Genomic DNA, 24928 nt, shown 5'->3' on the forward strand with positions numbered 1-24928 from the left:
CATCAATCAACTGAAGTATTTCTTCTGTTACCCATGGTTTCTTCGCAGCTACCTTCTTTGTACCTATGTTTTCCTTCCCAACTTCTGTGATGGCCCTTTTTAGAGATGTCCATTCCTCTTCAACTGTACTGCCTACTGCGCTATTCCTTATTGCTGTATCTATAGCGTTAGAGAACTTTTTAGAGATGTCCATTCCTCTTCAACTGTTCTGCCTACTGCGCTATTCCTTATTGCTGTATCTATAGCGTTAGAGAACTTCAAACGTATCTCGTCATTCCTTAGTACTTACGTATCCCACTTCTTTGCGTATTGATTCTTCCTGACTAATGTCTTGAACTTCAGCCTACTCTTCATCACTACTATATTGTGATCTGAGTCTATATCTGCTCCTGGGTACGTGTTACATTCCAGTATCTGATTTCGGAATCTCTGTCTGACCATGATGTAATCTAATTGAAATCTTCCCGTATCTCCCGGCCTTTTCCAAGTATACTCCTCCGCTTGTGATTCTTGAACTGGGTATTCGCTATTACTAGCTGAAACTTGTTACAGAACTCAATTAGTCTTTCTCCTCTTTCATTCCTTGTCCCAAGCCCATATTCTCCTGTAACCTTTTCTTCTACTCCTTCCCCTACAACTGCATTCCAGTCGCCCATGACTATTAGATTTTCGTCCCCCTTTACATACTGCATTACCCTTTCAATATCCTCATACACTTTCTCTATCTGTTCATCTTCAGCTTGTGACGTCGGCATGTATACCTGAACTATCGTTGTCGGTGTTGGCCTGCTGTCGATTCTGATTAGAACAATCCGGTCACTGAACTGTTCACAGTAACACACCCTCTGCCCTACCTTCCTATTCATAACGAATCCTACACCTGTTATACCATTTTCTGCTGCTGTTGATATTACCCGATACTCATCTGACCAGAAATCCTTGTCTTCCTTCCACTTCACTTCACTGACCCCTACTATATCTAGATTGAGCCTTTGCATTTCTCTTTTCAGATTTTCTAGTTTCCCTACCACGTTCAAGCTTCTGACATTCCACGCCCCGACTCGTAGAACGTTATCCTTTCGTTGATTATTCAATCTTTTTCTCATGGTAACCTCTCCCTTGGCAGTCCCCTCCCGGAGATCCGAATGGGGGACTATTCCGGTATCTCTTTCCAATGGAGAGATCATCATGACACTTCTTCAATTACAGGCCACATGTCCTGTGGATACACGTTACGTGTCTTTAATGCAGTGGTTTCCATTGCCTTCTGCATCCTCATGTCGTTGATCATTGCTGATTCTTCCGCCTTTAGGGGCAATTTCCCGCCCCTAGGACAAGAGAGTGCCCTGAACCTCTATCCGCTCCTCCGCCCTCTTTGACAAGTCCGTTGGCAGAATGAGGCTGACTTCTTATGCCGGAAGTCTTCGGCCGCCAATACTGATTATTTATCGAAATTTAGGCAGTGGCGGGGATCGAACCTGGGACCGAAGACGTTTTGACTATGAATCAAAGACGCTACCCCTAGACCACGGGTACCACATTTTGTTGTTCTGTAGCTGTAATTATCCCAATGAAAATTTATCTTAGAATTTTCCAAACAGCATTCAATACTAGCAGATATCATTTCCTTTCCCATTATGTAACGAAACGGAGGTATACCATATATAAATATTTGATTAATATAAATATTAATCCTTTTACAGTGTGAAGTTTATGTGATTGTGTACTTATGAAAATACTGGAAAACTGTCATAACAGTTTAACGTGTGCTGTATGAAAAGTGAATATTGTTTGTTTAGCCTAAGCACTGATTCATTCTAGAGCAGCAGGGAAAAATTGAACTCAGTGTAGTTTCTCAGAGTGTGGCTTATCTCTTAGTCATTTACCAAAGATTACGGGACAGCGCCGTAGATAGTGGATATGAGAGTATAGAAGAGGGTTCGCCTCCCGCCCTTTCCGCCGCCGCCCCCATTCCCACGGGGGCTTCACTCACAAAAAATTTGCAGATCATTAGGTACAACGAACATGAGATTAAATTCTGCATGTTGAACACTTACAATGACTTATTTGACACTGTCGAGAAATGTTATTATGCCTGTAATTAGGCGATTCCAACTTCAGTTTCAGCTTCCTATGTGTTATCTGCACACTTCGCGTCGACTGTCTTATGTTTACGAATGCCAGCGTCAATGTTCCAAGAGCTTCACTTCAGCACTATAGCAGCGCAGCGAACTCCTATTGTGTCTGTCAACTAAAAAATAAATAGAATAACGAATGTTTTTGAAGATGAACAACTCTATGATAGGCTTTCATATCACCTTGTTATTTCTGTGCGTAATTTATAGCATGCCTGCTGATTATCTGTGCTCATGCACGCCTAAAGTTGCATCCTTTAATAACGGTAAGATAACATCTCCCCTTACGTCGCTCTACAACGTGACGACAAAGTTCTTCTTTCTTTCTCTGTGCGTCACATTCCTATGAGGTCGAAGCTTTTTTAGCACCCACAACTTATATAGGCTTCTGTCGATATCTACAGTGCGAAGCTCTTGCTTTTAAGTTCACAGAAACTTGAAGGAATTTACTTATCTTCAGTGCGAAGCTCTTGCTTTTAAGTTAACAGAAACTTGAAGGAACTTAGCTTAAACAAAATAGTGATCACTAAAACCTTGAATATTTTCAATGCTGTAGACTTTACAATGTCTCATAGTTTCATCCGTATATCAACAATGATAGACCTAATACATGAGTTGTAACTAATTCCAGTGGCTTAACGAGAACCGGTAACAAATAGTTTTTGGAAGTTTTAAAACGTTTCGTCACATTGATAGCTAGAAGGAAGCTGCAGTACTTAGCGCGTTGCTTATCCAGTTCATTTGAAGTGATATTTTACGGTAAGTTTTCTTAGTTATATTTAGGAAGAGTGAAGTTTTATTAAATAATTGTGTTAATTTAGTAATGCTAAACTTAGCTGACCATAAATTTAACTTCTGTATGATACATTGATTATTGTATTAGGAGTTACCTTTAAAATAAACCATAAATAGTTTCTAGTGGTATTTTAAATGCAATAAAAAAGGGCAACACTCCAAAAGACAGTAGCTGGGGAGACAACACTTTAAGAGTGTACATAAGCCAACACTGTGTCTGAGAGAAGCCATGAAAGTAGCTGAAGACACTAGAAAAGAACTGGAAATTTTGAGGTCTGATGCTGTAAGAGCTTTCGGAAGTGTTTCTGAGAGGGTAACTGAAATTTGTCAACAGTTGGACATATAAATCTCGGTTCCCAGGTGCTTAAGGTCCAAAATTACAGACCGCACTATTTCATGCACGATGCTGTTGAGTACTACAGAGGGGTGGTCGTTATATCATTTTTAGATTGTCTCATAACGCAGCTAAAGTTAAAGTACACAGAACATAAGAAAGTGCTGTTCGAATTTTCTTCGTTGTTACCGATTTCAGCTAGTGAAGTACTCTTAAAAAGCGTAGAATGTGGATAGTTCAAGGCTTAAATTGAATTCTACGTTAAAGATACGGAAAGCAAGTTGAAGATGTTCTTGTTGGATTACATTTATGGAGAAAGAAATATGCGATAGAATATTCTAGCCCTTCGTCTATCATGGAAGCGCATGCGTCTATCCAAATGTCTACTAGGTTCTGAAGACACTGGACACACTTCTTGTAACAATAGCCACAGGAGGGTGATTATTCTTCGCTTTGAAGAGAATCAAGATAGTCCTGTGAAATTCAAAGGGACGTTTATTGCTTTGTAGTCTTCTACGCATGCACCCGGATAGTTGTAGGATGAATTTTTGATGGTGTAACACGATCATCAGGTTAGTCTTGCCGACTGACATCAGCAGGAGTAACCTGACGATGATGGCAAAATTACGCCATCAAAAATTCGTTCTCCAACCATCAATTAATCCGGCTGCATGCCCGAAATACTTTCAAGCACCATATCTACCGGGAAAACATACGAACACAGGAAGTTTATTGTCTTACAGTAAATCATATAAAAGTTATTAGTTTGTCATGCAGTAATACTATAAGCTCTAATAATAAATTATGTGTGCTGATGTAACAGTTCACACTCTGCTGTGGTTTGTACAATGTTTCTTTCTAGGTCTACTATACTGAGAAAGAAAATATTTGAAGAGGACTGGGGCATAACATGCAGTTTATAAACTCGCGATTTCCATCAACATCAATGAGCGTCGCATTTTTCTACAACAGTGCTTTCATCTCCACTCATTTTGTATGTCTTATGTTCATTTCCGTCATGACATCGAGCCGTTTTGAGCACAAATTGTTTTAACTTCTCAATGTCACCCTGTAAAGCATTGCTGATTCATTCAGAAATGCATAAAGATGGGCCAATGATTTTCAGACCTGTGGTAAATAAAAGTAGCTAAAATATCATTGTGCTCTGTAGAGCAGCATTAATCATAGTCACATCACTTCTCAAGTTCCTACTCCATCAAACAACAAATTTGAGTTTCATTTAGAGGAACCCCATCATATTAGGATTTGCTACTTGCAGATGAAATACTGCTAACACAAAGATTACATTTCTGGATAATGAAAAGCTATAGACAGTCTGCATATAAATAATTTTTCTGCTGAAAAAAAATTGACAAATTTTGTTTGCACATGGGTCCACAGCCTTGACATATTTTTCAAAACAAAAAGTTATCTGTTGTGGGCTGTCAAATTTACAGTTTATTTAGTTTTCATCTTTCATCTTTACAAGTGATCAAAGACGCCTTTGAAATAATTGACGGCTAAAGGAATACAATATCATCACTGGTAATTTTTAGGATGTTGTTACCTATTGCACTATTGTAGGACAATGTTCCATGTAAGTTGTTAGGTGCCAGCAGTGCCTTTGTTCTCTTCAAAGATATCTGTGATATTTGTTAGTCACTGACAGTGAAAAGAAATGCTATCCTTTGTTCACATTGGTGGAAACTGTATAGTTATTGTAGGTAGGCATTAGTCAAAACATAAACTTGTCTCAAAGACCTAGACTCACTACCTTACATTCACAAATTATTTGTATTGTTCACAACATTAATAGCATCTTTGATTTAACAGAACTGTATGTGATTCTCCAATGAATGATTGAAAATTGTACTGCCTTTGTTCATTAAAACATATATTATACCAAGCATCAGGTACAAGTAAGTAACAGTAAAAATTACCATAACTTTCGGGTTTATTATGGAATATTTTCAGCTTTTCTGGCGAACATTCTGATTTACTAAATCAGTATTATGTTGCTGAATTTTAGACATTGTGCAGTCATTGATTCTCTGTCAGTAATGTGTTAATGCACTAAACATTAATAAAACAGCGTTGTACTATGGTTGAGGTAAGGTGCAGGTCACAATTAAGTAGCAATGAACTGTAAATTTTTCCATTATGATTAACTAGGTTCTATGCCTAGTCACAGTCTATTGGGCATGGTCAATTTAATTACAAACTGAACAAGCTGGTTAAAACTTTTCTAACAAAATTTTGTGAAACTGTAATTTTATTTTATTAATATGGCAAAATCAGATATCCTTGGTAACATTTTTTCATTGAAATTTATTGGAGGGGTGGAACAAAATTAGTCAATATTACACTCTCATTCTCTGCTGTAGAATATGATTCATTGCATTAGTAAAGAAAACACTCCAATGAAACTTCAAACACAATTACAATTTAAATCCATGTTTATAATATCGATATTATTTACATGACACTGACACATATTTATTAATGTAAAAATGCGGTTAAAGACTGTTAGCACTCATGTAACACTGGGTGAAAATTACTATGCATATTTCACGTTTTTTTATTTTATTTTATTTTATTAATATGGCAAAATCAGATTTCCTTGGTAACATTTTTTCATTAAAATTTGTTGGAGGGGTGGAAGGAAATTAGTCAATATTACACTCTCATTCTCTGCTATCGAATATGATTCATTGCATTAGTAAACAAAACACTCCAATGAAACTTCAAACACAATTACAATTTAAATCCATGTTTATAATATCGATATTATTTACATGACACTGACACATATTCATTAATGTAAAAATGCGGTTAAAGACTGTTAGCACTCATGTGACACTGGGTGAAAATTACTATGCATATTTCACGTTTTGTAAATTGTGACATTTGTAGTTATTATTATTAGTGTTGGTGGTAGTGGTAGTATTAATAATGAAATAATGAATTAGAAATTTGTTGTAAGTGAAGTTTCCCTGTTAAAATGTTAATGGTGAAACCACTTTGCTGTTATATTTTTGGAGTATATTTTTTGGTGGGAATTCTTTCATGAGTAGCATCAATGGTATGTAAGTTTGTCCTCATAAGTGGATATAGTTTCAGAAAAACAGTTGAAAACGTTGATTAAAATTTGCAATGTAGAAAGCAAAACCCCATTACATTTATTTGAAATGGATAACCATGCAGAACCCTAGAATTATTTCTGTAAGCTGAAATATCATACCTTCAGACAAAAATGTACCAACAATGAAAGTAAGAAGTAACTGACAACAAATAGATGGCAAATGAGACCAAAATTATAAATATTCAGACTTACATGCAAGAAATGTCCATCCTCCATTTTGTATTCTTTGTCAAGATGTTGATAAATATGGATGCAAACCAGTTAACAGCGGCAGCTATTCGACTGTTTCAGTGTAGTGCACTTAAAAGAGAGGTTAGAGGTGGAAGGACAATTCAAAGAATCATTCTTGCCTCGAACAGTGACTGAATATAACTGTTGTACTCCACCTACATTGCACTGTGAATATACCATGCCTAGTTCAGCAGTCATTCGCAGCTGTTTCTTGGAATTTTTATTGTTTATAAATTATTTTCTCATATTCTTGAAGTTAATATCACAGCTGAATAACATGAGGTTGCTGTATCGAAAAGACACATATAATTATAATTTAGACAATATTTTGGTTGTAATCACAACCAAAATGACGTATTCCATAGGCACTCAGCTCAGCCTTTACGAAATATCCTATGACAAATCTGTTGTAGGAGTGACTCCACCTACATATTGCAAAAACAAAATTGAAAGTATCCTCATAAATTTCAAAAAAGATCATGTGAGGATTCTTAGGAGACCTACTCATGTGTGATACAAATTTCTATACAAAATATAACATATGGAATAGAAATTGTCACGAAAAAATACTTTTCATTAATTTTAAATATAACTATACTACTTATCATGAGGTGGTGTAGAATGTAATGTTCTCAAGTTATGTTCAACTTCAATGAGATGCTATGAAGGTATCTATCAGATCAGGTAATGAACCCATTGGGTTTTTGCTGCTATACCAGAACTTCTTCAAAGAAGAAATAATTTTACAGTAGGATAGTAGATTGTAGTTTATCATAAACCAGACATATACTTCATGACATATTTGAGTCACTAGCTGGAGCAAAATTTTCTTCCAAATCAATTAAGAGTGACATTATCAAATAAATACAAGAAATCTTTATGTTCTGAAGGGTCCAGTTTCTTTGTAATACAATGAAGTCCTATCAATATCAGAATAGCAAAGGATTATGTTATAGCTTGATATTACAGAAATGATTCCAATAACAAACAATACAGCATGAAAAGACCAGAAGACGTAAATTACAAGAGAAGTTAAAAAAAAGGGGATTGGAATAAAGTCTTCATGGAATTAGACATGTAATAGACTTCCAGAAAAACATAAATCAAGAATATCTTTTGTACAAGCAATTTAGCACAACAACTGCGTTTCTTATACGTTAACCAGTAACATTGCAACTACATCTGTGTATTAGGTATCTGTGGTCTTTATTATATAAGCGCTAAATGCACTGCATTCTTCCCACTTCTATTCTCCTGTATTATGAGAAGACACTCTTGTAAGTCCTTTCTCATATCAGCACCTTTTGTAATTTTTAGCATACAAATGCAATACACTGATAGTGTTGCAATAAACTGATAATATTACTTCACAAAAATAACTAATCCCTACCCAAGCAAGGTTCTTGATCAAAAGTACTGAGCATTATTCCAGCTTTATCACTAAATGTGTCTTTATAATTGGACTTGTTTCTGTTTGGTAATGTTGCCCGTGTAATTGGCCAATAACTGTAAATTCCAACAATTTATTCAAATAAATCATAGAACTAACGACCCCAGAGAATACTTTCAAGCAATATCGAAATTTCCTTCGACATATGAAGAAAACTGTAAGTAAACATTTTATACATAGCTTGAACCCTAATTTCATTTGAGAAGTATCCAGTTTCCCTTCATAGTGGCTAATTCTGAAAGTTATAAGAGATGAAAGTAAATTTAGAAGACTGCACACTTAATAACAATCAGGTATACTTTAGACAACCGACGAAAAAATGGGTGACAGAAAAGGTTAACACCACTAATAATCACAGTGAGTGACATATTTCAAAGCTCGTATGATTATTTATTACTTGCTAAGTATAGTACAGATAAAGAATCTAAGAAGAATATCAAGGCAGTGTGCTGCAAAAAAACAATCCCAAAATTTAATCAACGAAATATCTGTCTGAGCAACATTTCTGAAATGAGGAAAATTTTGTGTTAAAAGGTTCATGTGGAGATTGATATTTCCAAAGAATGTGCAGTAAATTTTCTCATATAACGTGGCGTACAGTACATCGGTTTATCACATTTCCCCACAGCGGTTAAAATACGTCATTTTACAACCCTGTATATGAAAGGTGTGTATAAGGAGGTACATCAATAATTTCTGACCCCCTTCACAGCTTTTATGATGTCGTCCAAAAACATTTGACTATCTAGTGCGTTTTAAAGGTAATAGAGCATATTTAGTCTGGATTTCAGATTTCATACTATCATGTTCTACAAAGTTCCTGGGTACTTTATGGCTTCCCACCTCTCGCCATCTGACGGCACGTCCAGCTTTGTAGAACACGATCGTTTCGGCGGTCCAGGTGATACGATATGGGGAGGCGAAATTTGCACGGTACTATTGTCCTCCAAATCTTTGAACACTCTACACTCACAGGTCAACGCTATGACATCGTACTCCCTCTCTATGTGCGGCTATTCATGGATACATTCCGCCCAGTCTTCATTTTTACGGATGACAGTGCGCGACCGCATCGAACAGCGCAGGTGAAGGAAATTCGACGAATGGACTCGCCTGTCCGTTCCCCCGACTTAAATCCCATTGGGCACGTGTGGGGTGCGTTTTGAAGATGTTTTGCAGGACGTCCACATACACCAACGACCATCCAGCAGATGTCACGGCACTGGTGGAGCAATGCAACGCCCGACCACAATAACTCATTATCAACGTTGGACCAGTATGGGAGCACGTTTCACAGCAAGCTTTGCCGTCTATCGTGATTATACACACTATTAAGAACCTCGTCTTTCATTTTTTAATGTCCAGGGGACCATTATAAATCACGCTGAGTTAAATGTAATTATTGTCTCTGAGTAAAAGTAATATCTGCTCGTCTCGTATTTCTTTCTTATCTTCTGGACTGCTCTGTATTGTACTATGCAATAGCACTTCTTTCTATGTATGGGCCAAGTTCCATCGAGCTATTTTACTTGGCAGTGGCACATAATGTGAGAGTTACTTTCGTCCTTCAGTTTTGCGCACCACTGTATATCGGAGATTCGATCATCTGGGGGGTGGATGGCCTCATAGCGAAAAGATAGCTTTCATAAAACAAATACCTCTCCTACATTGCTATCGTACTCAGTCAGTGCAACGTTCAGTTAACACGCATTCTCAGAATGGAGGCTAACACATACCATCCGTCCAAAAATTTCTTGACCGATTTCATTCATAGCGCATAAGCGGCGTCAGTGCAGAAATGACGATGGGAACATAAACTAACAACTGTAAACAACTGATGTCAATTCAGCCAGTCAGTTGTGAGTAGGTGTTGTTCAGTAGTGGATGTGCGGGTGCAGGGTGTCGACGTTGCTGTGGCAGGAGATCAGCGTTTAACGTCCCGTCGACAACGAGGTCACTAGAGACGGAGCACAAGCTCGGATTAGGGCAGGATGGGGAAGGAAATCGGCCGTGCCCTTTCAAAAGAACCATCCCGACATTTGCCTGAAGCGATTTAGGGAAATCACTGAAAATTTAAATCTGGATGGCCGGACGCGGGTTTGAACCGTCGTCCTCCCGAATGCGAGTCCAGTGTGCCACCACTGCGCCACCTGGCTCGGTCACTTTGTTGTGTCACAAATAGCAGTAGAATAGCATTTCTGAATGACGTGTCCAAGACATTCTCCAAAACGTTTTGAAGAAGAAAAAATGTGTGAAAAGTTTATCCCGCACACCTGTACTTCAGAACAACAACAAAAAAAGGACAAGCGGAAGCCTACGTGACATGCAAATTATGGAAAATTCTTGACAGGAAAAAGCATCACTGGTGGAAAGACTTGGTGCCATCCATACAAGCCTCAAATAAAGAGGAAAAAAGTAGGAGTAACATCCCACGGAAGGATTTCGCTTGTTTGTACGAACGTTATGTTGTATTCAAGTGGTGGGAGAGTATATAGAACACCTGACGAATTAAAACTATCATCTTAGTGTTTATCTCCTTTTCATTAATCCACTCTTGAAACTTTTTGGACTGGTGGTGTATCTCAAAGGACTCTTACCGAGCGAGGTGGCGCAGTGGTAGCACACTGGCCTCGCATTCGGGAGGACGACGGTTCAATCCCGTCTCCGGCCATCCTGATTTAGGTTTTCCGTGATTTCCCTAAATCGCTTCAGGCAAATGCCGGGATGGTTCCTTTGAAAGGGCACGGCCGATTTCCTTCCCCATCCTTCCCTCACCCGAGCTTGCGCTCCGTCTCTAATGACCTCGTTGTCGACGGGACGTTAAACACTAATCTCCTCCTCCTCCTCCTCAAAGGACTCTTGAGTTTTGTACTTCTTGCAAGCACTTATCCTGGAACTAATTTGCATTGTGAAAGAAAGGAAATGAAAGAAGGTCATCAGTGAGCTGAGCTTCCACAGAGGAAGTTTTCTAGTATTAAAATGTATCAACTCAAACGCGCCCGCATCCCTATAGGTAGTATTAATGCGACCCTGGTGACAGCGATCTTATGCTGGTAGTGATTGCTGAAAAGAGGTCTCTGGTCGCCAAGACGTTAAGAACTGACACAGATAGCTAGGTGTTAAAATGTATGAAGCCCGCATGCCTGGAGGTGGCTTTATCGCGACCTCAGCGGCAGCGCTCATGCTGGCGGTGATTACTGACCGTCTGCGGAGGCGGCGAAGGCGAGCTGGCATGGGTACTTGTCGATGAAGCGGCGGATCAGGTCGATCTGCTCCAGCGTCAACTGCACCGCGTTCAGCTGCTGCGACTCGCAAGGCACGTACGCCGCCCAGAACTGAAACACGCGCGCCACGCAATCACGCGACAGGGTTCGAACCTGGTCCTCTCTTACATACAAACTACGTAATGGGACGTCAGTCTCCAATAACGGAAACCAAGTAGAGACCCTGCACTTAGGATGGGTAACTGCACGGACTTGAGGTTTTTCTGTGCACTAAACAAACGAGACAAAAAATCACAACGTCAAGAAGGAGTTGTGCGGTATAAACCAAAGTTAGTAGGGGTATTTCTACATCTGAAACACGATGTCTGTTGGAATTTCTCCTTAGTCGCATAAGGATGCAAATCAGGTTTACCTTAGATACACGCTGTAACGGTCGTGAGCTTTACTTACTTTTGAGACTGGACCTATTGAGCTGATGTACAATGCCTTTCTTCATCATCGTCATCATTATCATTATCATCCCCTTCCAAGGATTAGGTGTTGTAATCAACCGTTCTGATCTCTATCATCCACCCATCCTTGTCTTACGAGGACTGCCTAGTTCCCTCTTTCTAGTTGCCTATAACTCAATATCTTTTTTTGGAAATCTACTTTCTGTCATTCCACCAATAAAATCTTCCCATTTCATTCTATCCTCTCGTATCTTGTCATTAAGTGGAATGATCTTATTGTTTCATTTGTTATTTTACCCATTTTATTACAGCCTCTTACATATCTCATGAATTAAGTCTCAGCTGCTTCTATACGTGATTTTCCCTTTTTTTGTTATTGTCCATAATTCAGAACCATATACAAAAGGGCCATAACTGAATAGAATTTCATTTGTGTTTCTTTTCTTGTTTTTCTTCCCAAAGTTCCACTAAATGTTCCGCAGATATGCTTATATTTATTAACCTCCTTCTCAACATCAATGGAATCTAATATATATCTTGGGTAATTATTGTGCTTTTTATAAAATTTACTCATTTATTACTATTTTTGATCTAACTGGACTCTTTCCTTTGAAAGCCATTTTCTTTGCCTTATTTGCAGATATAGTGCAGTTGTAAAGTACTGTACTTTGTCTCAATCTATATCCTGGTCTTTGAAAATTATCTTCTGTCTCCTGTATAATTATCTGGTCATCAGCATATAACAGTTTAATGACAAGCTTGATCCTGTTTTAATTCCTGTCTTTATTTCATCTTTCTACTTAATATGTATGTCTTCAATACATATATTAAATAAAGTGGGTGATAGACTGCTCCCTTGTCGTATACCAAGATTTATTAAAATTTCATCTGACATTTTCGAACCTGAACTTATAACTGTCTTTCTATTTACTTATAGACCCTTTACAACATTAAGAAGATGTTTTAGCAAAGCTTTTATTTCCAATATTTTCCACAAAAGAGGTCTTTTTCACTTATCAGAGGCTATCTCAAATTCAATAGATGCTAAATGCGTTTCTAAGCCAAATTGCCGAGGCAACAAATACGCCGTTATCAGCACCTCACTGAGTTTGAACGAGGTCGTGTAATAGGGCTATGAAATCTGGGTGTTCTTTCTGCGATATTGCAGAAAGACTTGGCAGGATCGAAGCCATTGTACATGACTGGTGGCAGCGGTGGTCACGAAAATGTACGGTCGCAAGAAAACTGGGCTCTCGACACGTGGCACTACCGAGAGGAAAGGTCATCGTGTTCGCCGTATGGTTGTGGCGCATCGTTCTGTTTCTGCAGCAGCAATCTGACCAGTAGTCGGCTCCACAGTGACGCAACGAACTGTTACAAATCGATTACTTCAAGAACAGCTCCGAGCCAGACGCAATGTAGCGTGCATTTCACCGACCGCAAACCACCGCCATTTGTGACTTCAGTGCTGTCAAGCGAGAGCTCATTGGAGGGCAGGTTGGAGACCTCTTGTGTTTTCTGATAAAAGCTGGCTCTGTCTCGGTCCCAGTGACGGCCGTCGGTTGGTTACGAGGAGGCCAGTTGACGGCCTGCAACCAAACTGCCAGTGTGCTCGACACACTGGACCTACACATGAGACTACGGTATGATGTGCGTTTTCGTATGGCAGCAGGAGCACTCTCGTGGTTATCCCACGCACCCTGACTGCAAATTTGTGCGTCAGTCTGGTGATTCGACCTGTTGTGTGGCCATTCATGAACAGCAATCCACGAGTGTTTTCCAACAAGATAACGCTCGCCGACGTTCCGCTGTTGTAACCCAAAATTCTCTACACATCGTCGACATGTTGCCTTGGCCTTCTCGATCACCAGATAAGTTTGATTTTTGTCACATGTGTAGCATGAGAAACATCAAATTATGATACAGTGTTGTTAAAGGCGCATTGCTTAATACACCACTTTCAACTTATAGAAATGCAATTATCCTTCACCATTATCATCCTACTCAGTTATTTTTCTTTGCCTTTACTTTTTTATTTAGTGATAAGTAATGACTCGAAAAAATGCATGATATCACAGGTACAAACGATTTCGTGGCATTACATCTGTTATCATATACTCTTTTACTTCATACCTACATTTGTCTTTTATGTATATTTTTAATCATATATTACGCGCCTTCGAGAATTTTTTATAGTATATACTTTTCTTTGAGTCATGAGACAGGTTTGATACGGGCCGCCAAGGATTCCTATCGTGTGCAAACCTTTTCATCTCAGACTAGCAGTTGTAACATTCGACTCCATTTATCTGTTCGATGTGTTCCAATCTCTGTCTTCTTCCACTGTTTTTTCACTCAGCAGCTCCATTTAGTACAACGGAAGTCATTTCGTAACGTCTTAACAAAAATACTGTCATCCTGTCCCTTCTCCTTGCCAGAGTTTTCCATATATTTCCTTCCACGTTGATTCTGCGGAGAACGACCTCATTCCTTATCAGTCCGCCTAACTTTCAGCAATCTTCTGTACACCACATCTCAAATTCTTCTGTTCTCTTCTGTTCCGGTTTTTCCACGGACTGTGTCTCATTTCCACACAATAATGTGCTCCAAAGGTACAGTCTCAAAATTTTCTTTCCCCAATTAAGGTCTATGTTTGATACTAAGAATGTCATTTTTGTCAATTCTAGTCTGCTTCTTATATCGTTCTTGCTGTGTCCATCCGATTGTTTCGTTACTTAGGTGGCCATATTCCTTGACTTCAGCTACTTCTTTATCACCAATTATGATTAAGCTTCTTATTGTTCTCATTCCTGTTGCTTCTCATTACTTTTATCTTTCTTCTACATATTCTGTACTCATTACACTGTTCATTCAGTTGAACAGATCCTGCAACTCTTCTTCATCTACTCATTAGAATGTTCGTTCAGTTCAAAAGATCCTGTATCTCTTCATTTTCACCGCGGATAGCAATGTCATCAGCAAATTTGACATTTATGTCCTTTCACCTTGAATTTTAATCATGCTCTAGAGCCCTTCGTTTATTTCTATCATTGTTTCTTCGATTGAACAGCAGGAGAAAAAGACCGCGCCCTTGTCTTACACACATTTTCATTTGTTCCATCTTGGTTCTTGTACATGTTGTATATTATAATTCTTTCCCTACATCTTACACAATTTGTCTCAATATGTGGAACATCGTCCACCATTTTACATTGACAAACGGTTTTTTCCAGGTCGACAAAACCTATGAACCTGTCTTAATTTTCCATTAGCAGCTGCAACATCAGAACTGCATCTCTGGTGCCTCAAAGTCAAGCTGATCGTCATCTAAGTTGTAGAGGTATGTGGACAAGGATGCGCTGTCAGGATGCGCCGTATTAAAACTCGTCCAAGTTTCCCATGTGATTTATTATTTCCAGATACAATGCCTCCATTCCTCTCAGTCTATGTCACCGGGTCCTGCAATGCTTAGGACACCACTTCATGCCCGTGAAACGGCTTTGTGCGGAATGGCTGCCTCAGCGACCAGTGCAACACCCTGCTGTGTGTCGGCCTTATATGGCCACGGAGTTGTGACGACCTCGGGATGTGCTAGTAGTCAACTCAGTAGTCTTCGCCCCTGCCACCTCAGCGCCGCCCGCTGGGCGCTGCAAGACAACCCGCAGCGTGCTTCATTGCCAGCGTGACTAAGATCGCTGTGGCAACAAGCGCCCACGATCCGGCATCCGAATCTGCAGCACTTGCTTCGGGATGCCTCCTGCGTGTGTTGGGAACCAAAAAGACTGCCCGCAATAGCGAGCCATGGTGTGGCCCACTGCTGGCTGACTGCGGACCCCGCATTGGCCTCAGAGGGTCGAACCTGGGACCTGCCATGGACTGGAACCCTGGCACCCTACTGGTGCTGCGATGACTCTATGCCTGATAAGCATGAAAACAACATACAACAAAGTTAAGGCTGCGATGGCACTCGGCACACAGGTGCTCAAAATGATCATTACTTCGAATTGCCTTTCCGTATATTGAGCGACCTGCTGCACAAGCTGTTCAGCTGATATGCGCCCCTCTTGCTGTAAAATGAAATGGTTTACAGATCTCAACAGACCTGACTCCAGGGTTTGATTTAACAAGGTCAGATTCTGCCTAGGCAAAAACTCTAAAGTTGCTTCTGGCCAGTACAGCTGTGGCTATGTAACATTCAATTGCGTGACTCCTGAAATTGATGCTGGCAGATGGAAAGTTGGTCTTATTATGTTAGACACAGTTCCATTGATTAAAATTCCTCTCCCCTCAAGCTTTATATGTTTCACTTCGGCAAATACTCTCTGTTCAAAACAAGTTGCTACAGTTAATTTTTCGTAGGTGGAGAAGATCCAATGCATCCGGACCTATTGCAAACTCAAGTTTGGCCCCACTATGTCCCTTGGACAGTCTATTTCTTCCCTCCTGGCTAAAATTAACTGCACCGTGCACATGTCCAGACTGGTGCTTATTACTCTGGCTGGACATACCGTTACCTTCCCTCTATGACAGCTCTGTAATTCCTCCCTCGTCATGTTGGCGTACCGGCTATTAACTGACGAGATCAGCAATACCTCCTCATTTTTTTATCCTAACAAACTTGCTCAACGCTTCCCTTTTCTGTGTCCTGACGACAGGGATCACCATCACCCTTCCTCCTTCTTCAAAAAGACTGCTGTCCCTAGCAAGTTTACAATACTCGAAAACTCATACAACATATGAAAATGAAATGCCTAATTAATCTACACAAACCCAATGGCACATAACAAGAAAACAAAAAACTACAAATACTCCACTACTTTCTGAATCACAAAGCGTACGGTACATCATGCTGCGCTCTATCTTCCTGGTTTTCTCTGCACTTAACACCTCTCTTCACTCTTTCTTCCTCTTCCCTTCCTGTGACATGCCTGGAATCACATCTGGACAACCCTTAAATGGCTGCAACCGTCCAGTATGTACTATTGTTGTTCTAGTTGGCAACTGAAGCTTAACATTAACGGGGGGTGTGGTTTCAACTACTTGGTATGGCTCTTGATACCTCGTGGCGAACTTCTTCGTTTTCCCTTTTGGCGTATAGGGGCTGGATAGAATTACCCATTGCCCCACTCTATGCCTCGGTAAACTTTCTTTCCGCTTCACTGTGTCTTCCTGCGTTTCCAAAGCCTTCGTATTCGCCTTTTGTTCCCGTTTCCAAACATTCCGAATTGTTCTCGCAAATTGATCTACAGATTCACCGGACCTTCCTTTCTGCAGCTTCACTAAATCAAACAGTGATAGCATCTTTCGCCCATACACTACCACATACGGAGCTTTTGCATTGTATACGCATACAATATGCCTCAACTACTAATCTCACTGACAGTGATGAGAATCCACATAAAAACTCAGCATCGTCCCGATTGTTCTGTGTACCTGTTCTGTCCTTCCGATAGCCTGTGGATGCACTTGTCCTCAACTTCCTTACGTTCAACAATTTACACAGTTCCCTCATTAAATCTAACATGAAATTGGTCCCTTGGTCAGTAACTATTGTCTCCGATACACCAAACTTCAAAATCCAGTTGTTTACTAACGCTTGAGCGACCACTGCTGCCTGTTTATTTGGCATAGGCACCATCTCCACATACCTGGAAAAATGGTCTACTATTGTCAGAACGAAACTGTTCCCCAATGGTGTTCGACTGAAACTTCCTAATACATCAAGCCCCAACATATAAAATGAACATGTCGCTTCCGGCAATCGTTGTACGGCGGAGGTTCGAGTACTCCCTTGCGCATGGATGTGTGTGTTTGTCCTTAGGATAATTTAGGTTAAGTAGTGTGTAAGCTTAGGGACTGATGACCTTAGCAGTTAAGTCCCATAAACTTTCACACACATAGTTGTAGCTGTATCTGTCTCCGACTCAAATCTGCTCTCTGTGCACATGATATACAATTCTTAGCATACTGATCCACTTCTGCTTTCCTACCTTTCCACCAATACCTCTTCTCCACTCTCCTATTCATCGCTCTACAGCCGCCATGACCAGATAACATGTGATCATGTGCTTCCTTTAAAACCTCATCTCTCAGTTTCGCTGGCACTACTACCCTTGGCCCTAACTTCGTTTCCCTGCACAGAAGACCGTCGTACTTATTAAATTGTGGCTGTGTCCGATACAATTTATAATCGTTGTCAGCCTCCTGGAATTCTTGGCATACTGCTAGGTCACAACCCATGACTTTTACTTTTGACACCTTTCTACTCAGTGCATCCACATTACTGTGTTTCTTCCCAGGCTTGTGCACCATCTTGTAGTCGAATTCACTAACCCTCACAGCCCACCTAGTGAGTCTAGTGGACGGATCCTTTAACCCCAAGAACCACTTCAATGCAATGGCTCTGAGCACTATGGGACTTAACTGCTGAGGTCATCAGTTCCCTAGAACTTAGAACTACTTAAACCTAACTAACCTAAGGACATCACACACATCCATGCCCGAGGCAGGATTCGAACTTGCGACCGTAGCGGTCGTGCGGTTCCAGACTGTAGCGCCTAGAACCGCTCGGCCACCCCGGCAGGCCCACTTCAACACAGCATGATCTGTCACTACCCGAAATCTTCTCCCATATAAATAACATTTTAAAAAAGTGGTTCCATAGATTACGCTAAGCACCTCCCTCTCTGTTGTTGAGTAATTCCTCTCTGCTGCCGGCCGCTGTGGCCGAGCGGTTCTAGGCGCTTCAGTCCGGAACCGCTCTGCTGCTGCGGTCGCTTCGGGCATGGATGTGTGTAATGTCCTTAGGTTAGTTAGGTTTAAGTAGTTCTAATTTTAGGGGACCGATGACCTCAGATGTTAAGTCCCATAGTGCTCAGAGCCACTTATGATATGACCTAAATATTTCGCTTCTTCCAATACAAAATGACACTTCTCCAGGCTCAATGTTACGCTAAGAATGCGAAAATACTCTGTGACACCCATATGTTTAGGGAGAGTTAGCCAATCTAATCATAAATTACACATTGTGATAAAATTGCTAGAAATATACTGATACAGGTTGCCGCCTGGTATACTTTGGTGTATATATGTGTTCAAGAATTAATAGTGAAAGAGCGTACTGCACCGTCATCTATTTATATTCACTATCTAGTACATGACACTCACAAAGTAGAGGAGGGCTGGTTTAGCGATGATACAGAATCTGGGAAGCATGCTGCAGCGTCATTGGTTGGTGTTGAATTTATGGTAAAATTGGTAAAATTGCTAAAATTGATTGCACTATCAACTGTGGTGCTTATTACACTACATAAACGGTGTCTTTTCCATCCCATCCATCCACTATACGCTGTTGATTGCCACATAATGATTGACTGGCATCACTTGTTTGAGGTGGAGGGAGAGTCTTAATGGGAGCGACACCCTCCAGGGACAGGCTGCACCAAAACAAGGATCGCGTACATGATAGCAATATGAGGGATCAGTCCAAATGGAACAGCTAGACATCTGCTACTACATCACTGTGGAAGATAACTTTAAGTGTCGAGGTCATCAATCATCATCGGACAGCTGTCTGGAAACGCCCCACAATGCAGCAAAACTCTTCCAGTTTCTATATGTCGCGATGTCTTCCACATTTTTTGTCAGTAAGAAACACCACATCTATCTTTTATTTCATTCATCCTGTGTGTGATGTGGAAGCCGCAGAAGCATAATTTACACTGTGCAATATCCAGTTTTCTGTGAAGGACAATGGACAATGGGAAATGTGCTCAGCCACAACAGCTGCTGATCCAGGGGACCTATAGAGACATCCAATTACCATGTCTGAGCCTGCGTTAACCGTGACCTTCACCCAAATTATTTCACATTTCGGATCTCCGTCAATTTTCTTCGATTCTATTCCGATAAGAAGTGCAATAGTATCGAAGGAAAATGACGGAGATCCTAAATGTGAAATAATTTGGGTGAAGGTCACTGTTAAAGCAGGTTCAGACATGGTAATTGGATGTCTCTATAGGCCGCCTGGCTCAGCAGCTGTTGTAACAGAGCACCTGAAGGATAATTGGAAAATATTTCGAGTAGATTTCCCCACCATGTTATAGTTCTGGGTGGAGATTTTAATTTGCCGGATATAGACTGGGAGACTCAAACGTTCATAACGGGTGGCAGGGACAAAGAATCTAGTGAAATTTTTTTAAGTGCTTTATCTGAAAACTACCTTGAGCAGTTAAACAGAGAACCGACTCGCGGCGATAACATATTACACCTTCTGGTGACAAACAGATCCTAACTATTTGAAACAGTTAACGCAGAACTGGGAAACAGCGATCATAAAGCAGTTACTGGATCGATGATTTCAGCCGTAAATAGAAATATTAAAAAAGGTAGCAAGATTTTTCTGTTTAGCAAAAGTGACAAAAAGCAGGTTTCAGAGTACCTCATGAATCAACACAAAAGTTTTTTCTCAAGTATAGATAGTGTTGAGGATCAGTGGACAAAGTTCAAAACCATCGTACAATATGCGTTAGATGAGTATGTGCCAAGCAAGATCGTAAGAGATGGAAACAAGCCACCGTGATACAACAACCGAGTTAGAAAACTGCTGGGGAAGCAAAGGGAACTTCACAGCAAACATAAACATAGCCATGGCCTTGCAGACAAACAAAAATTACGCGAAACGAAATGTAGTGTGAGGAGGACTATGCGAGAGGCGTTCAATGAATTCGAAAGTAAAGTTCTATGTACTGACTTGGCAGAAAATCCTAAGAAATTTTGGTCTTATGTCAAAGCGGTAGGTGGATCAAAACAGAATGTCCAGACACTCTGTGACCAAAATGGTACTGAAACAGAGGATGACAGACTAAAGGCCGAAATACTAAATGTCTTTTTCCAAAGCTGTTTCACAGAGGAAGACTGCACTGTAGTTCCTTCTCTAGATTGTCGCACAAATGACAAAATGGTAGATATCTAAACAGATGACAGAGGGATAGAGAAACAATTAAAATTGCTCAAAAGAGGAAAGGCCGCTGGACCTGATGGGATACCAGTTCGATTTTACACAGAGTACGCGAAGGAACTTGCCCCCTTCTTGCAGCGGTGTACCGTAGGTCTCTAGAAGAGCGTAGCGTTCCAAAAGGATTGGAAAAGGGCACAGGTCATCCCTTTTTTCAAGAAGAGACTTTGAAAAGATGTGCAGAACTATAGACCTATATCTCTAACGTCTATCAGTTGTAGAATTTTGGAACACGTATTACGTTCGAGTATAATGACTTTTCTGGAAACTAGAAATCTACTCTGTAGGAATCAGCATGGGTTTCGAAAAAGACGATCGTGTGAAACCCAGCTCGCGCTATTCGTCCACGAGACTCAGAGGGCCATAGACACGGGTTCCCAGGTAGATGCCGTGTTTCTTGACTTATGCAAGGTCTTCGATACAGTTCCCCACAGTCATTTAATGAACAAAGTAAGAGCATATGGACTATCATACCAATTGTGTGATTGGATTGAAGAGTTCCTAGATAACAGAACGCAGCATGTCATTCTCAATGGAGAGAAGTCTTCCGAACTAAGAGTGATTTCAGGTGTGCCGCAGGGGAGTATCGTAGGACGGTTGCTATTCACAATATACATAAATGACCTTGTGGATGACATCGGAAGTTCACCGAGGCTTTTTGCGGATGATGCTGTGGTATATCGAGATGTGGTAACAATGGAAAATTGCACTGAAATGCAGGAGAATCTGCAGCGAATTGACGCATAGTGCACGGAATGACAATTAAATCTCAATGTAGACAAGTGTAATGTGCTGCGAATACATAGAAAGAAAGATCCCTTATCATTTAGCTACAATATAGCAGGTCAGCAACTGGAAGCAGTTAATTCCATAAATTATCTGGGAGTACGCATTAGGAGTGATTTAAAATGGAATGATCATATAAAGTTGATCGTCCGTAAAGCAGATGCCAGACGGAGATTCGTTGGAAGAATCCTAAGGAAATGCAATCCGAAAACAAAGGAAGTAGGTTACAGTACGCTTGTTCGCCCACTGCTTGAATACTGCTCAGCAGTGTGGGATCCGTGCCAGATAGGGTTGATGGAAGAGATAGAGAAGATCCAACGGAGAGCAGCGCGCTTCGTTACAGGATCATTCAGTAATCGCGAAAGCGTTACGGAGATGATAGATAAACTCCAGTGGAAGACTCTGCAGGAGAGACGCTCAGTAGCTCGGTATGGGCTTTATTGAAGTTTCGAGAACATACCTTCACCGAGGAGTCAAGCAGTATATTGCTCCCTCCTACGTATATCTCGCGAACAGACCATGAGGATAAAATCAGAGAGATTAGAGCCCACACAGAGGCATACCGACAATCCTTCTTTCCACGAACAATACGAGACTGGAATAGAAGGGAGAACCGGTAGAGGTACTCAAGGTACCCTCCGCCACACACCGTCAGGTGGCTTGCGGAGTATGGATGTAGATGTAGATGTAGATGTAGATTTAGCACTTGACACAGACATCTAAGTCATGGTGGAAAAAGTAAAATGATGGTGGTGTATATGGCTATAGTCATAAACCGACTGGATGTGCTACAGGATAAAAAAGAAATGCATCAAACAACACAGCAATCCTCTCTTACGATTGACAGTACAGGTGGTGAAACGTTACACTGGTCTGTGGGAGCGACTGCGATCACGAGCCACCTCCTCCAGTGAACCAATACCTGTATATTTAATAGGATCGCCACATATGTCAGTGCCCAACATGAGACGGTATTTGTTTTCGATATATCGGAAGACAGGGATGTGGTAATATCTTATTGAGTTCTCTACTGGATAACGTTAGCAGAGTTTTTATAGTTAGTAGTTTTCCTCTGTTGGATGATACAGATTAGTGAGGAGGGAGAGAATGTTTGGATGACAGGGATGAATGCACCCTGAGAGAAGCAGATCTCCTTTAGACTGCAGCACTTGTATGTAGTTTTTAAACATACCACAATGCAGTAGCATAATCCTCGTCCTTCCTCCAGTTCGTGGTGATTTGGACTCTTCAAAATTTTCCAAGTAAGAAACGCCCGAGGAAATGCTCATACCATCTGTTCCACTACCTCGTATTGCAGGAGAAATCTTCATTTGGTGCTGGCCTTACACACTGTACACAGCCGGCTGAGCTACAACAACACGTTCCCATTTCCACCGAGTGGTCAAAACACGGTCCTGTCGCATTAAATCAGGTCACCCTGTTTCCCCACGGGATGCAGACGGTCTCAGATATAGTGCTCTCTGACTTCCGTTCATTTTCGAGCTAAATTGGGAAGACTATACGGACGAAGCCGCAAGGGAGGGTGGGGCAGAGACTGAGGAGCAGTTACAAGATGCATAGGGACTATGTATCCTTAGCAGATAGGTTCGATAAAGGTGACTCGTTTTGAGACATGAGAGTGTCACGACTATCATTCAACAGATGCTGTAATGATTGAAAGACGTCTCCATGGGATCCAACTGAAGAATCTGATTCAATGGATAGACTTGATACCAAATCGCAGACAGAATTTCTATCAGCAAGCGTAACGCTGTCAGCAACTCGAATGTGTGTCTGTAGAACCAAAACCACATTTATGCAGATTGACGATAACATAGTCGTTGTGGTCGTGTTTTTAATAGAGTGGTTTACGCGAAATGTATACTGCCGCCGGTAGAATGCTTCTGTGGTCAACTTCAAATGTTGGTTCTCAATAGCGTTCCTCGAAAACAACATCGTGATTTCTTAGAAAACCACTTAACCGAATAATAGGTTAGGGACACGTCAATCAAAAGGATGGAAAACCCCAGGGGGTCATAATCCTCTAAGCAGAACAATGGGTTAAGGACCTGTCAGCTAAAAGAGAACAGTAGCTTTGTCTCTGAATTTATACTTGCTGCAGTGTGAGGTGATGTCCCCCTTGCCCCACTACTGACCTGTGCGCAAGTTAAAGTCCATTCCACCTTTCTACCTTCGCTCACATAGAAGATATAGTCTGTTGAAGTCGGGTTATTCTTTTTAAATCACTCGGTAGTCTCCCGGTTTCCCGATGTACTTGGAGAGAAAGTTCTCTCGTATGAGTATAAAGCGCCATCTGCAGACTGCTGCGGTGAACCAGCGCTACAGCGGTCCTGTGTTCCCGATCCGGACGCGCAAACCGCACTGCCGCCGCTCTGCAAATACACGAGCGCACGCGGTGCACATATTGGCCGCAGGGCGCACCCAGCCACTGTTTAACCGCGGCGTGCTCTGCCCGCCTCACGCGGCTGCACCAGTTCCGTCTCGCCATGCGGAAACGCCCCGATTTGGCCAATTTTAGCTCTCGTCCAATTACAGGCTATGTGCTACACACGTTTTACGGTTGCACTAGTTCGTCCTCCGTAAATTATGTGACAAAGTGTCGTTAGCGGCGGTAACCTCTTCCTAGAGAAATATATGTAGCAATAAAAATGAATCCCTTAATTAGCCACGAAAATCACATGCATATATCACTACATCCAACACAATGAAAAATTATAATGACTTGCTACACGGTGTTCATCAGCAGTGATACACTTGGTCGTTTACAAACGCACAGTGTACGAACCCAGGGTAACGCGACTCATTCTCTTGCGGGAGCTGGTGGTGAACAGATGAAAAATGCACGCCAGTAATTCAGTGAATCGTCTTTAATTGAAGGTTTGTGTGAGTGCAGTGCACATCAACTATCTATGGAGCGTGCAAGTAGTACAATAATGGCTGTAATGTTTTCTCATTTAAAATGCGGGTAAATGTAGTACATTGCTGTAGTTCTTTTAGACGACATTTTGTTCACATTAAGGGCAGTCCTTGATCAAAAATACTGCTTGAAAAATGGGACTCTATGTATGAGAGACAGAGAGAATAAATGACAGTTGTTCTCTTTTTGAATGACAAGTAAATGCTCGGGAATAGTTACACGATAAATAAATGGATCTATAGTGACTCCTTCGAAACATTTTGTACAACATATCCAAACTTAATCAGCATTCCGATCGGATCAGCATCATATTCTCGAGGAATATCCTATAAAGTTGATACAGACTGCCGAAGAAAATGTTCGTTAAATAGTGAACTATGTGTAAGAGTCGATATTGCTTAAAAAAGCTAAATTTTTATTAAAAT

At 40.9% G+C, this 24928-nt stretch overlaps 1 protein-coding gene across 1 annotated transcript in view; it reads right to left on the bottom strand.

The window, feature by feature from the left end:
- LOC126176366 (dipeptidase 1-like) overlaps positions 1–24928 on the bottom strand; it is a 290014-nt gene that overhangs the window by 193083 nt on the left and 72003 nt on the right. Inside the window, exon 3 of the mRNA XM_049923521.1 lies at positions 11290–11422. Within this exon, the coding sequence (XP_049779478.1) occupies positions 11290–11422 (133 nt within the window). The remainder of the gene's footprint in view (positions 1–11289; positions 11423–24928) is intronic.

The sequence above is a fragment of the Schistocerca cancellata genome, chromosome 3 (assembly GCF_023864275.1).
Source record: "Schistocerca cancellata isolate TAMUIC-IGC-003103 chromosome 3, iqSchCanc2.1, whole genome shotgun sequence".
In the NCBI taxonomy this organism is placed as follows: domain Eukaryota; kingdom Metazoa; phylum Arthropoda; class Insecta; order Orthoptera; family Acrididae; genus Schistocerca; species Schistocerca cancellata.